Raw genomic sequence first — 14,569 nt, forward strand, 5'->3', positions numbered from 1 at the left:
TAATATTTGTGTCTTTCTGAGAACTCTGATCAACATGTTCAATTATTTCACATCCTTCTGTCAAGATCCGATCTGTTCATTTTTGTTCTTCTTCTTGCTGTGTGACCATAATTTGCTCCATGTGCTCCAGAATGGAGCCCTGGACTGCGCCCATGCAATCAGTGAGTCTATGCACAAGTTCCAACTGATTCTGTCTCAATTCACAGATCTCCTTTCGCTGGTGCATATCATAGATAGCAACTCCTCCTGTTGGTTTGTGTCGAACTGTTGTAGTTGTTCTGACCTTGGGGACTGTGTGGTCTCCCCCTCTTTTTTACGTTTCCCGTTTAACTTCAGAGAGGATCATGGAGATATTTTTGATTTCCAGTCTTTAAGTGGAAGTCAGAGATAGATTTTGGCCTAAAGCTGCGTGATGTTAAAGCAAGACCAGTGACTTCTTCATCATGACCACTCTGTTCGGCACCGGCATCCTGACTGTCATGCTGGTGTCACAGGTACAGGTGTTCATGGAAGCCAGAGCTCCTGTGCTTCTCTTGCATAACCATTCTGGAGCTCTCATGCATCCTGTTACAATTTTGTATCATGTAAGCACCTGAGCTCCTCCAAGACACCTACACACTCTTCCATGAGTGCTGGGTGATCATCTTTGGTCTGCGAAGCCACTATGAAAACACTCTTCACCAGTTTGAGCTTTTCACATGCACTCAGACCTAATACTGGCCACACTCACTTTTCTATAATTAGTAGGTGTGCTTTTAGCCACTGCCCCTTGTTCTTGAAAGTTACAACACAGCCCCCTTTTACCAGAATGTTCTCTCCAGTATAACCTATCACTTTTAACTTCACTGAGTAGATCTTGCTCTTTACTGTGAGAGTCTTGTAATCATCTGTGGATTACAGAATCACCTGGGCTCCAATGTCAAGCTTGAATGGAATTACTGTCTCATTCACAGTCACTGGAACAACCCATTCTGCTTTACCAGCACCAGCATACTGTCGAGAATTTACAAAGACTTCCTCCACTTCCTCAGCAACCACGTGTACCTTTCTCTTGGTAGCCCCAGCTTTGCAGCAATTTGCAAAATGATTCTTCTTTCCACAACTGATGCAGGACTTTCCATAAGCAGGACACAGTTTTGGGATGTGTCTAACTCCACATTTGCTGTTTGAGCGTACCCCTTGGCTTTGCTTTGCTGGTGCTTTGGGAAATGCCTTGTGCTTTGCCCATCTGTTTTCACAGCAGGCACCGCTATGTCTGTTCTGTGCAGCTCCTTATCCTGTGCTCATGTGGTCTCTGCCACCCTACACATATCCACAGCCTTTTCCAGCATCAAATATCTTTCATGGAGCAATGTTTCTTTGAGCCTATTGTCTGGGATTCCACAAACTCTTTTGTCTCTAACTCATGAGTCTCTCAATTCTCCAAACTCACAGGACTTACTCGGTGTGAGAATCTCAGCTAAGTATTGGTCAAAACTAACACCTTGTTTCTGGTCATGGGAAAATAAAACTGATATCTCTCAAATGTGATTTTTTTACTTGGAAACAAAATACTCCTCAAATTTTGTCTTCAGAGTGTCCAATGTAAAAGCTGTCTCATCGATTTGAAAGCTGTTATAAATATCCAAAGCATCTTCACAAATTACATGCAGAAAAATAGACACTTTCAATTTTTCATCAGCCTCTTCTGTTCTGCTAGCCGCTTAGTATATATTGATTTGCTGTTTGACATGTTTCCAGTTATCAGTTAGATTGCCACTAAACTGCACTGGTGCAGGAGGACTTGGCTTATCAGTGACAGGAACTCTTAGCTTCTCACCTGAATTTCTCTTGGTGAATTCTGGGAACAACATGCTCTCTGGCCAGTAGCTGCTGTCTCTCAGACATCCATATTCACACAGTCTTGTTCTCAGTCATACACGGTATTCATTTACTTTCCGTGTTTAGACCTCACTGACTTCTGACACCATGAAATGTTTGATCCTAATAAAGAGAAACTTGGTGTGGGTAAACGCTAGAAAATTTTATTTACAGAATGACTTCAGCTTGACCCTGAGCACACGTGGCCAGCTCACCAGTGAAGCTTAGTGCTGGGTGAACCACCTGCATTGCCCACTGGGAACTAAAGTTCTTTATTATGCACACATAATAACAAACCTGCCAAAGCTGGTGCAGTCAATCAATCTGCAACTGAGGCCAATTATGTCCATTTCAAAAAGAAACACATTGAAAGGACCTCCAATTTGCTTCAAGAGGTCCTTGACATCCATGTTATGCAAATTAGGAGATGAAGTCCATCCTAAATTGCAGTTAGATTTGACACCAACATCAGGTAAGATCCTTGCAAAACTTTAATTAGCTAACATCTAAGCATCTTTTAGATGTTGTAATTTGGAAAAATGTTCTTAACTATTTTTTGCTCGTAGTGACTATGTCTCTCCTACAGTTTATTTAGAACACTGTTGGTCTATGTAACAACCCAATCTATAGCTTGTATACATTTGGTTTGAAAACTGCAGTATAATAATAGTTGTGTTAGAACTAGGAGTACAGCTCTAGATTTAAATGAAAACAAAATGAAATATAAGAGCATCACACACAAAATGCTGGCGGAACTCAGCAGGCCAGGCAGCATCTATGGAAAAAAGTACAGTCAACGTTTTGGGCCTGTCTCCAGCATGTTGTGTGTGTTGCTTGGATTTCCAGCATCTGCAGATTTTCTCTTGTTTGTGAAATAAAAGAGCATTATTTTTCTTCTGTGGTAAGCTTGCTAATGAATTGGCATGCTTTTGATAGATTTGTTTGATTTGTCAAACATGGCCTGTGGTCATATTGAGAAAGTTACAGGCCCACTTTCAAGCAGTTTGTTCAGCCATTGGTCTTGCATAATGGAAGATTACCTCAAATTAAGTATTCATCTCTGAAATTGAGTTAGAATTTTGCATTTGCCAAACTGCTACTTCGGAATTTCATGGGTACAGAATTTCTTGGAAGTACTCAGATTCGGTTTCTTTAACTTTTAGGTCGATGGGATTTTCACTCTGCTGTTTGGCCTGGGCAGTATTAACACTTTGACAGCTATCAGCATCATTCGATACATCAAAGGCTGTAAGCCACACCGAGGTAAACCACCAGTAAGACTACTGAACAGAGTTAATGTTTCAGTATAACGTAGATTAGAACACTGCAAGCGAAATAATATAACTGCAAACTCCTACTATATTCTTTACTATGTAAGCTTCATGATGTAAAAACATAATCTTTCCTATATATAAAAAAAGAGAAATGCAGTGGGTAACATATTGAAGTTAATGAAGTCAAATATGATTGAAACAATGTATTTCAAGGGATTTTTGTTGCAGGACCATGAACATTCAGTAACAATTCAGTAACCTTGCTTTCAAAGCTACAGTATTACTCAGAAATATAATTCCTTTTCCCAGTGTTACCATCTTTTGCCAAGATGTTTCTTTGCATTCTTATATTCTTTTCTTTTCTCCCTGCAGCTTACAGAGTCGACAAGCGCAGTATTATGCTGGCATTGACCTTTGTGTGGTTGACGGCTCTCTTCTGGTCCATAGCACCTTTGCTAGGGTGGGGCAGTTATACAGGTGAGAGGGGTGAGAGGACACTATGCTTTAGTGAAACGGCATGATACCTGTCTTCAGAACAAATCTGTGGGAGTACATCCTAGTTTTAAATGAATCTTGAAAGAATAATTCGGGGATATAGAAGCTAATTTTGTAGGTATTTTATTTTATATTACAGATTTCTGATATATTGAAGCAAAGTTTTTCACTTCCTTTCCTAAAGGCAGATCTTATATCTGGCATTAGATGATAGTAGTTAAACATATTGCTAGCATGCAAACCTTTGACCAAGAAATCACTCCGGATACTCTGTCATCCGAGACAGCTGCTGCAGCCTCACTTCCTTACATATCAGTTTACAAATATTGATCCATTAGTTCCTCCATCTGGAGACTCCGCTTTCCCTCCAATAAATATTCTGGTAGCATTCCCAATTCAACACACCACCCGTGTGTAGTGAGGAAAAGAGACAATGTGAATGTGTCCTTCCAACCGCCCAGAAGAGCAAATGGTGCTCATGTTATTGGAGTGGAGGTGTGGCTGCCACTGAGGAAATTGTACCAGCCTGCTCCCTGCACATTTCACTTATGACTCTTGAAATGTCTCCAGGGCTATCACATGGTGATTGCCTACAGCCTCCATTACTTATCCAAGCATATGTTTGCCAGCTAACAGAAGATAAATCAAATGACGTTTCCCAAAGTCCTGTTATTGCCTTCATGTTGATCGATGTGTGGAAGTTTGGTGTTCTCCGTTAATAGATTCCAGAGCTGTGGTCATCCAACTATCCTGTGTTCCAAAAATCCACAGACAGGCCAAATCTGTTCATTGTGTCATCGATGCTGCTCTTATCTTGCTTCTGCCAATTTTGACTTTGAGGTCCCATCATCGGGTGTCCAGCATCGACAATAGCACCACAGTCATGACAGAGAGTTGACTATTGTTGATGTTGTTAAAGCTGTTTTCCAGTCTGTTGATGGAATGTGTACAGGTTGGATGTGGCAGAGCTGTGCACTTACATCCTAATGTTTAAGTTGAGTCCTAATCATATGAAAGGAAGATCTTCCAGAGTTAGGTGTGGATGTCTTTGCTTACTGTATGTTACGAGAATCTGCATTTACAACGAAATAATCATCTATATTTTCTGTGATTTGGGAATTGAAGTATTGTGGTCTATAATCCTTGACATCAGTCTGATGTGTATCTGCAGGTTAGACCAAGGGAAGGGGAGATTGGAAGACAAATCTGGCCTCCAGTTCCATTGTTGGAATGAAATTCAGGAGAACAAAAAGTAATAGTTCTTTGTTGTGTGTTGGTGACAGAAATTCAGTAATTTTACTATTTTCCAAAGGGTACGTCCATGAAGATTAGGAGGAATTTGCATTCCATCATGTCAAATGTGATTTCTGCTTCCGTAATGATATAAAGCAGGCTTGTTGGAATATTGAAGCATATCATTTTCAGTTGTTCGCCAAGTGTGGTGCAGTCCCAAATGAAGTCAATTTGACTTAGGAACACATTAGAGGTTAGGCCTAGTGTAGAGGATAGGATTTTGGCCAATAAACTTCTCAATACTGAGCATAAATTATGTATTTTAACAATAATATTAGGAATATATTTTGGAATTCAGAAATGTGCATTATCTGTTCAAAATACTAGAGTGAAATTTCATCCTAGGTTATCAGGTAAAATGGAGAACTCCTTTCTCAAGTCCAGTTTAATTCAATATCAGGTGATAGTTGACTGAAGCAATGTGGGCTGTTTCTAACACAGTGACTTTCAAAATGTATTGTAAGCACAAGATTGGAAATAAAATAAATGAATTTTTTTTAACCGATTTACCATTAAGGAAAGTAGATTATAAAGCAGCATAAGGGGAACCAAGAAAAAGCATGATTTTGGAAAGTATTAGCTAGCTCATCTTCAATTATCTGGTAAATATTTGGCTCAGTGAAGCAAGCTGCAGTCTTTATGTGATCGTCCTGAGACATTTCAAGGGATGTAAATGAGGTGCACAGGAGGGCAAGCGAGTACAGTTTTATCAGTAGGATAAGGACAGTGTGGCAGAGAACTATTTATAACTTATCTAAGTGATCATACCACTGCTCAGAACAGAGTGTGTTTGGATGATTCTTTTTAAACCTGCAACAGTTAGAACCAAGAGCAGGTCTATAGTCACTGCAAACTTGTCCCCTGCTATTAGGAAGGAAAAATAAGAATACTCACAGAAAATTCACCATCGCTTTTGTGACACCGGGGGCATACAGCGCATGTGGCAAGATATACAAACAATAACTGATTACAAGTCCACCCTACGTGTCAATGACAGCAACACCTCCCTTCCTGATAGGCTAAATGCCTTCTATGCACAATTCGACACAGTAAATGAGGTGACATTGAGGAAAGCCCCCCTCTCCCCGTGAGGGAGGCCAAACACCCTGTTTGGCCACAGATGAGATGAGGAGGGTAACATACGTGGCCGGAGAAATCACCTGGTCAGGCGCTGATGGATTGTGTGGCCCAGTCAACAGAGGCTTTAATGGACATGTTGCAACAGTCCACTCTCCCTACAGGCTTCAAGGCAGCCACCATCATTATGGTACCCAAGAGAGCAATGGTAATTGGCCTAAACAATTGACGCCCAGAGCATTGACCTCAACAAACATGAAGTGCCTTGAGCAGCTGGTAAGGAATCATATAAAATCCTGTCTTACAACTAGATTGGCCCCTTTCTAGTTTGCCTACAGCTCAAATTGGGCCAATGATGAAGCCATAGCCTTAGCTCTGCATTCAGTACTGTCTCACCTAGAACATGATGCCTCATACACCAGGATGTTGTTCATCAGCGTCAGCTCGGTGTTTAATATGATCATCCCTCAGAGGCTGGTGGGCAACCTGGCCTCGTTCAGACTCAATTGCCACCCTCTGTAACTGGATCTTGGACTTCCTGATGGAAAGACTCCAATCAGTCCAAGTTGGCAACAACATCTCAAGCTCCATCATGCTGAGCACTGGTGACCCCAGGGCTGAGTGCTCAGCCCGCTGCTGTTCACGCTGCTGACTCACGTCTGCACTACCAGATCAGGCCCAACACAAGCTGCATTATTAAGTTTGTGGATGATACAACAGAGGTCGGCCTCATTGACAAAATGATGAGTTGGCGTACAGAAAGGAGGTGTTAGTACAATGACCTGAATCTCACAGAGGACAAAACAAAAGAGATGATTGTGAACTTCAAGAAGGCACAGTTTAACCACTCTCCATTGCACATCAATGACTTTGGTGTGAAGAGAGTGAAGAGCTCAAAGTTCCTTAGTGTGCACGTAAATGACAAGCTAACTTGGACCATTAACACCTCCGCATAAGTCAACAAGGCACAGCAGCATCTACACTTCCTGAGGAAACTAAGGCATGCAGGTTCCCCACCCCCATTCTAACAGCGTTCTACAGGAGCACCGTTGAGAGCGTCCTGTCTGGCTGCATCATTGTGTGGTACGGAGGCTGCAAGGCATCGGAATGTAGGACCCTACAGAGGATAGTACACCCTGCCAGGGTGGTCACTGGGGCATCCCTCCCTGCTACTTGTGCCATTTACCAACAGTGTTGTATATGAAGGGCCCAAAGCATTACTGAGGATCCCTACCACCCATCCCACAATCTTGTTGACCCACTGCCATCAACAAGGAGTTGAAGGAGCATCAGGACTAGGATGCCAGAATGGTAACAGCATCTTCCTCCAGGCTTGGGACCAATGAATACCTTACCACAACCCAAGTCTCGTCACTGGGACAGCGAACAGTTTACTGTTAACTGTTTAATAGTGCTGCACACTTGATTTGAATTATATTATATTAACTTATTTGTGCTGATATTTTATTTTATATGTTGTGTGTGATATGTTTTGTGGGTACACTGCTGTCCACAGGAACATTGGTGAGTTTAATTGTATATATCTACAATCAGATGACAATAAACTTGATTTAGAATGGGGGCCATTCATGATATTCCACATACTCATCACTATCAACCCCACTCCTTCTTGTCCTCCTATGTCTGTGAGGTATACACACTCAGTGGCTACTTTATTAGTACCTCCTGCACTGAGAGTATGTTTGTGGTCTTCTGCTGCAGTAGTCCATCCACTTAAAGGTTCGATGTATTGTGTGTTCAGAGATGCTATTGTAATGTGTGAATTGCTGTTGCCTGCCTGTCAGCTTGAACCAGTCTGGCCATTCTCTGATCATCAACAAGGTGATTTTGCCCTCAGAGCTGCTGCTCACTGGGTGTTTGTGTTTTTTTCACCATTCTCTGTGAACTCTAGATGCTTGAAAATCCCAGGAGATCAGCAGTTTCCGAGATACTCAAACCACCCTGCCTGACACCAACAATCATTTCACAGCCAAAATCATATAAACTACTTGTACATTTCTTCCCCACTCTGATATTCGGTCTGAACATGTAATTTTAAATCCTTACAGTTTTCCAGAATTATTGAAGAAAGAGCAGTAAACCTGCTGGCACCTGCTTTGGGAAATCAGACATACAATATAATAGCATTGTCCTTCAGTTTGACCCCTTTTAACAATCATCCAAATAGGAATTAACAACAATAATACAAACTTCCATTTATATAACACTTCTATCAAGCAAATGCAGTTCCAAGGCACTTCACAGGAACATTAACAGACAAGAGACTGGCATAAATTGAAAAAAGTAAAGGTTATTCTCTCAGGTACTTCAGTTTTATTGTCCTGCTTCTGTTTACATCTATACCCCTTTCTATTGACACCACAACCAAATGTGTCACTCCGGCCTTCAATCATATCAAGTTCCATCTGTTTTCTCCACGCTCCCTCCCTTTTTCTGTGACTCAAAACAGATCTGTTTTTTTTACAAATCACACTGCTGTTAAAAAGTCATCAACCTGAAACACTATCTGTTTTTCTTCCCGCAAATGCTGCCAGACCAGCTGATTATTTCCAGCGTTCTCTAATTTTAATTCATATTTCCAGCATATGCAACTTTTTGCCTTTAGATTGCTGAAGGTTTGACAGAGGAGGCAAGTTTTAAGGAACTTGGTAAGGCAGAAAACAGAGTATTTGGCCGAGAGCTTTTAGGAAGGAAATTCCAGAGCTTTGGGTTTGGGCCAGTGAAGGCATGGCTGCCAATGGGTATGTGATTACACTTAGGGATGGCCATGAGGCCAGAATTAGATGGGTGCAAATACCTTGAACAGTGTAGGGCAAGGAAAACAAACGATAACAAATTTGAAACAGAGGTATTGCTTAACCATATGCCTATGTAGCTTGGCAAGCATTGGGATGGTGGATGACCAGAACATGAACCCTGTATATGGAGATTTACTCATCTAGAATTACTTCTTGTATCTTAGTTCAGATTCCTTTGGCTCTTTCTTCCTTTTCATTTTGACTTCTGATCTAATCCTCCACTATAAACATGCATTGTCCAAAAGATTTGTTGGCCAATGCAAACCATCATAAAACTCTTCGGCAATGACAGCATTCATGTAGGGCAGTGGTTGATACAGTTTGGTAAATATTTGAGTGTTGCCTGGTTTTCTCCTTCTTGTGCAGTTGGAAGAATTGTGATCTTAAGAAAACAGAAATCTAATACAACCCCAGGCTCGTACAGGATGAAGAACTAATGATTAAATTATTGCTGTGTTACTCATGCTCAGAATGTACTGCCATCAATATTAACTGTTTCTTAAATGGCACTGGATCACTTCAGATTCTAGGTCACTTCTGGTTTCCCATTTCAGCTTATTGTAAATTAGTAAATGTCTACAACCTATCTCTCAACCAGGGTGAAGGGTTATCTTAATCATAAGACATAGGACCAGAATTAGGCCATTTGGCCTATCGATTCTGCCATTCCATCATAACTGATCCAGTTTCCTCTCAGCCCCAATCTCCTGCCTTCTCCTTGTATCCCTTCATATGCTGACCAATTGAGAATCTATCAACCTCTGCTTTAAATATACCTAGTGACTTGGCCTTCACAGCTGCCTGTGGCAAAGAATTCCACAGATTAACCAGCCTCTAGCTAAAGAAATTCCTCCTCATCTCTGTTCTAGATGGCTGTCCCTCTATTCTGAGGCTGTGTTCTCTGGTCTTAGACTCTCCCACCATAGGGAACATCCTCTCCACATCCATTTTATCAGACTTTCAACTTTCAATAAATTTCAATGATCTCCCTCTCGTTCTTCTGAATTCCAGTAAGAACAAGCCCAGAGCAATCAAATGCTCCTCATATGATAAGCCTTTCAATCTCAGGATCATTTTTGTGAATCTCCTTTGAACTCTCTCCAATGCCAGCACATTTTTTCTTAGATAAGGGCCCAAAACTGCTCAAAAAACTCCAAGTGAGGCCTCACCAGTGCCTTATAAACATTACATCCTTGTTTTTATTTTCTAGTGCTTTCAAAATAATGCTAATACTGCATTTGCCTTCCTTACTACTGACTTAACTTGCAAATTAACCTTAAAGGAATCCTGCACGAGGATTCCCAAGTCCCTTTCAACCTCATATGTACACAGCAGCCACTGATTCTCTTTTGTCTATCCTGCCTGTTATTTCTTAAAAGAATTCCAACAGATTTATCAGGCAAGACATGGTTTCCTTGAGAAAAGCATGCTGACTTCCACCTGTTTTATCATGTGCTTCCAAGTATGCCAAAACCACATCCTTTACAATTGACTTTAATGTCTTCCCAACTACTGAGTTCAGTCTAACTGGCCTATAATTTCCTTCTGCCTCGCTCCCTTCTTGAAGAGAGAAATTACATTTGCAATTTTCCAGTCTTCCAGAATCTAGTGGTTCTTGAAAGATCATTACTAATGCCTCTTCTGCCACCTCTTTCAGAACCCTGGGGTGTACACCATCTGGTCCAGGTGACTTATCTACCTTCAGATCACTTAGTTTCCCTAATAACCTTCTCCCTAGTAATGGCAACTTCTCTCACTTCTGTCTACTGCCGCTCTTGAACTTCTGACATACTGCTACTGCCTTCCAAAGTGAAGAATGATGCAAAATACTTATTCAGTTCATCGGCCATTTCCTTGTCCCCCATTACTACCTCTCCTTTATATATCCAAAGAAACTTTTGATATCCTCTTCAATAATATTGTTAAGCTTGCCTTTGTATTCCATCTTTTCCTTCCTTATGACTTTTCAGTTGCCTTCTGTTGGTTTTTGAAAGCTTGCCAATCCTCTAACTTCCCACTAATTTTTGTTTTAGTATATGCTCTCTGTTTGGCTTTTATTTTGGTTTAGACTTCTCTTGTAAGCCATGGTTGCCTCATCCCGCCTTTAGAATACTACTATTTCTTTGGGATGTATATATCCTGTGTCTTCCGAATTGCTCACAGAAACTCTAGCCATTGCTGTTCTGCCATCATCCCTGCTAGTGTTCCCTTTCAATCAATTTTGGCCAGCTCCCCTCTCATGCCTCTGTAATTCCCTTTACTGCCACTGTAATACTAATATATCTGACTTCAGCCTCTCCTCAAATTTCAGGGTGAATTCCATCATATTATAATCACTGGCCCCTAAGCGCTCTAATCAATTCCAGTTCATTGCACAACACCTAATCCAGAACAGCTGATCACCTAGTGGCCTCAACCATGAGCTACTCTTTTAAAAAAAAAATCTTGTTAGCATTCTACAAATTCTATTCTTGGGATCCATCACCAACCTGATTTTCCCAATCTACCTGCATATTGAAATCCCCAAGATGTAACATTGCCATTTTAACGTGCATTTTCTATCTCCTGGTGTAATTTGTAGAATACATCTTTGCTACTGTTCAAAGGTCTTTAATAGAATATTGTATCCCATTCTGCAATTTATTAGTTTCCAATAATGAAAGCATCAGGAAAATGAATACATCTATGTAGTATCTTCCAGGCACTCAGTATACTCCTCTGCACAGATGCCCTGCTGTGCATTATGTTTTTCAGAATCTGAGAATTAGAATCACAGAATTTATTGTCTGTGACTTAGTGGTGGTAAGTTGCCTTCTTATACTGTTAAAATCCTTCCAGTTAAGTGCTATTGGGGAGTGAGTTCTAAAATTGAGATCAAGTTGTGATGAAGGGATGGTAAGGTATTTCACATCAAAATGTTATTTAGTATGGAGCAGGAACATGCAGGAAGAGATCTTCCCATTTGCCTGAGGCACCTGAACTTCTAAGTGGCAGAGACAGTAGACTTGGAAAATGCTCTTTGACTGGCGCAGGTTAACAAACCCGGTAAATTTTGTAGATCGTATATGCTGCAGCCTCTGTTTGAAAGTGATGGAGGGTTTAAGTGTTTAGGGTCCAAGATGGTACCAAGTTTCTGAGTGTTGGTTGATTCTGCAGTCGTCTGGGTAAATGCAAAAAAACACAAAAATACAACTGCAGATGCTGTGGATCAAAGAATACGAGCACAACGCTCGAAGAACTCAGCAAGTCAGGCAGCATCCGTGAGAAAAGAGTAGCCGTCACAATAGACAGGACCTCCCGGTTGCCACCCACTTCAACTCTGCCTCTCATTCCCATCTAGATATGTCCATACATGGCCTCCTCTACTGCCATGATGCCAAACTCAGGTTGGAGGAGCAACACCTCATCTACCGTCTGGGTAGCCTCCAGCCTGGTGGTATGAACATTGAATGCTCCAATTTCCGGTAATTCCCTCCCCCTCCCCCTTCCCCTATCCCAGGTCCCTCTCTGCCTCTTTCCCCTTTCCACTTTCTGCTTCTTTATCGCTACAGTTATTTCATGCTTATCCCCTCCCCCTCCCCCTTTTATCCTTCCTCTGATTGGTTTTCCACCTGGCGCCTCTAGTCCCTACCCCTCCCCTATCTCTGTTACTGGGCTTCAGTCCTCTCTTCCCCGCCCCCCCCATTTCTGATTAAGGGTCTTGGCCCGAAACGTTGGCTACTCCTTTCTCATGGATGCTGCCTGGCCTGCTGAGTTCTTCCAGCATTGTGTTCGTATTATCTGGGTAAATGTCTTGTAGAGGTTAGAAAGACCTTGGGTGAACAGGAGGTGAGTCACTTGCCACTGAGTGCTTGTGGCCATTGTGCCCAGTGAATTGAATTGAATTCAATTGACTTTATTTCTTACATCCATCACATACATGAGGAGTAAAAATCTTTATATTACATCTCCGTCCGAATGTGCAATTTGCAAATTAGTCATTAGTAATAAAGAGTATGTGCAGTAAGATATACAACAGGATAGTCAATATAACATAAAAATACAATTGTATCAGTGTGAATTAATTAGTCTGATGGCCTGGTGGAAGAAGCTGTCCTGGAGCCCGTTGGTCCTGGCTTTAATGCTACCGTACCATTTCCCAGATGGTAGCAGCTGGAACAGTTTGTGGTTGGGGTGACTCAGGTCCCCAGTGATCCTTCGGGCCCTTTTTACGCACCTATAACTGTAAACATCCTGAATCGTGGGAAGTTCACATCTACAGATGCGCTGGGCTGTCTGCACCGCTCTCTGCAGAGTCCTGCGATTGAGGGAAGTACAGTTCCCATACCAGGAGTGATGCAGCCAGTCAGGATGCTCTCAATTGTGCCCCTATAGAAAGTGCTTTGGTTTGGAGACTCATGCCAAACCTCTTCAGCCTCTGAAGTGAAAGAGGAGCTGTTGTGCTTTTTTCACCACTCAGCCGGTACGTACAGACCAAGTGAGGTCCTCAGTGATGTGTATACTGAGGAACTTGAAGCTGTTCACCCTGTCAACCCTAGATCCATTGATGTCAATAGGAGTTAGTCTGTTTCCATTGCTCCTGTAGTCCACAATCAATTCTTTGGTCTTACTTACACTGAGTAAAAGGTTGTTGCTGCGACACCATTCAACCAGCTGATCTATCTCCTCCTGTACGCCTTCTCATCGCCATCTGAAGTTCTGCCAACACTAGTTGTGTCATCAGCAAATTTATAGATGGCATTTGACCTGTGCATAGCCACACAGTCATGGGTGTATAGAGAATAGAGCAGTGGGCTGAGCACAATCTTGAGGTGCACAAGTGTTGATAGTCAGCAAGGTGGATATGTTATTTCTGATCCGCTCCAACTGTGGTCTTCCGGTGAGGGAGTCGCGGATCCAGTTGCAGAGGGAGGTACAGAGGTTTTGGAGTCTTTCGATTAGAACTATAGGAATGATTGTGTTAATTGCTGAGCAGTAGTCAATAAATATCATCCTGACTTAAGTATTTGTATTGCCTAGGTGATGCAAGGCCAATGAGATTGCATCTGCTGTAGACCTATTGTGGTGAGAGGCAAATTGCGATGGCTCCAGGTTCTTGCTGAGACAGGAGCTAATTCTAGCCATAACCAGTCTCTCAAAGCACTTCATCACTGTAGATGTGAGTGCTACTGGACAATAATCATTAAGGCAGATCACCCTGCTCTTCTTGGTACTGATATGATTGTTCCCCTTTGAAGTAGATGGGAGAACTGCAGCAAAATGCAGCAAAAAGAGATGGAAATTGTCTTTGAGCACATCGGCCATTTGTTTGGCACAGGTTTTCAGAGCCTGACCAGGTACTCTGTTGGGGCCTGTCTCTTGAAAGAGGGTTCACCCTCTTGAAAGACAATCTGATGCCTGCCTCCAAGACAGAGATTACAGGGCTACCAGATGCTGCAGGGATCCTCACTTCTTTAGTTTTATTCTCCCTTTCAAAGTGTGTATAAAAGGCGTTGATGATAGGTTTCCCTTGTAGGAAGGAATGGCCAGCATTGACATGCATCCAGTTCTGCCTCCAGCCTTCTTTGGATTTGTTCCTTTGCCCTTGAGATGCCATCCATAAGTTGTACCTGGTCTTCTTGCCAAGTCCTGGGTCACCAGACTTGAATGCCACAAATCTAGCTCTCAGCAGACTCCGAATCTCTTGATTCATCCATGCTTTGATTTGAGTATGTCCAGTAAGTTCTCATGGGCACACACTCATCCACACAG

At 42.0% G+C, this 14,569-nt stretch overlaps 1 protein-coding gene across 1 annotated transcript in view; it reads left to right on the forward strand.

The window, feature by feature from the left end:
• opn6b (opsin 6, group member b) overlaps nt 1-14,569 on the forward strand; it is a 49,097-nt gene that overhangs the window by 8,026 nt on the left and 26,502 nt on the right. Inside the window, exons 3-4 of the mRNA XM_059987808.1 lie at nt 3,024-3,123; nt 3,507-3,611. Of these exons, the coding sequence (XP_059843791.1) occupies nt 3,024-3,123; nt 3,507-3,611 (205 nt within the window). The remainder of the gene's footprint in view (nt 1-3,023; nt 3,124-3,506; nt 3,612-14,569) is intronic.

Source organism: Hypanus sabinus, chromosome 2, assembly GCF_030144855.1.
Source record: "Hypanus sabinus isolate sHypSab1 chromosome 2, sHypSab1.hap1, whole genome shotgun sequence".
Lineage (NCBI taxonomy): Eukaryota > Metazoa > Chordata > Chondrichthyes > Myliobatiformes > Dasyatidae > Hypanus > Hypanus sabinus.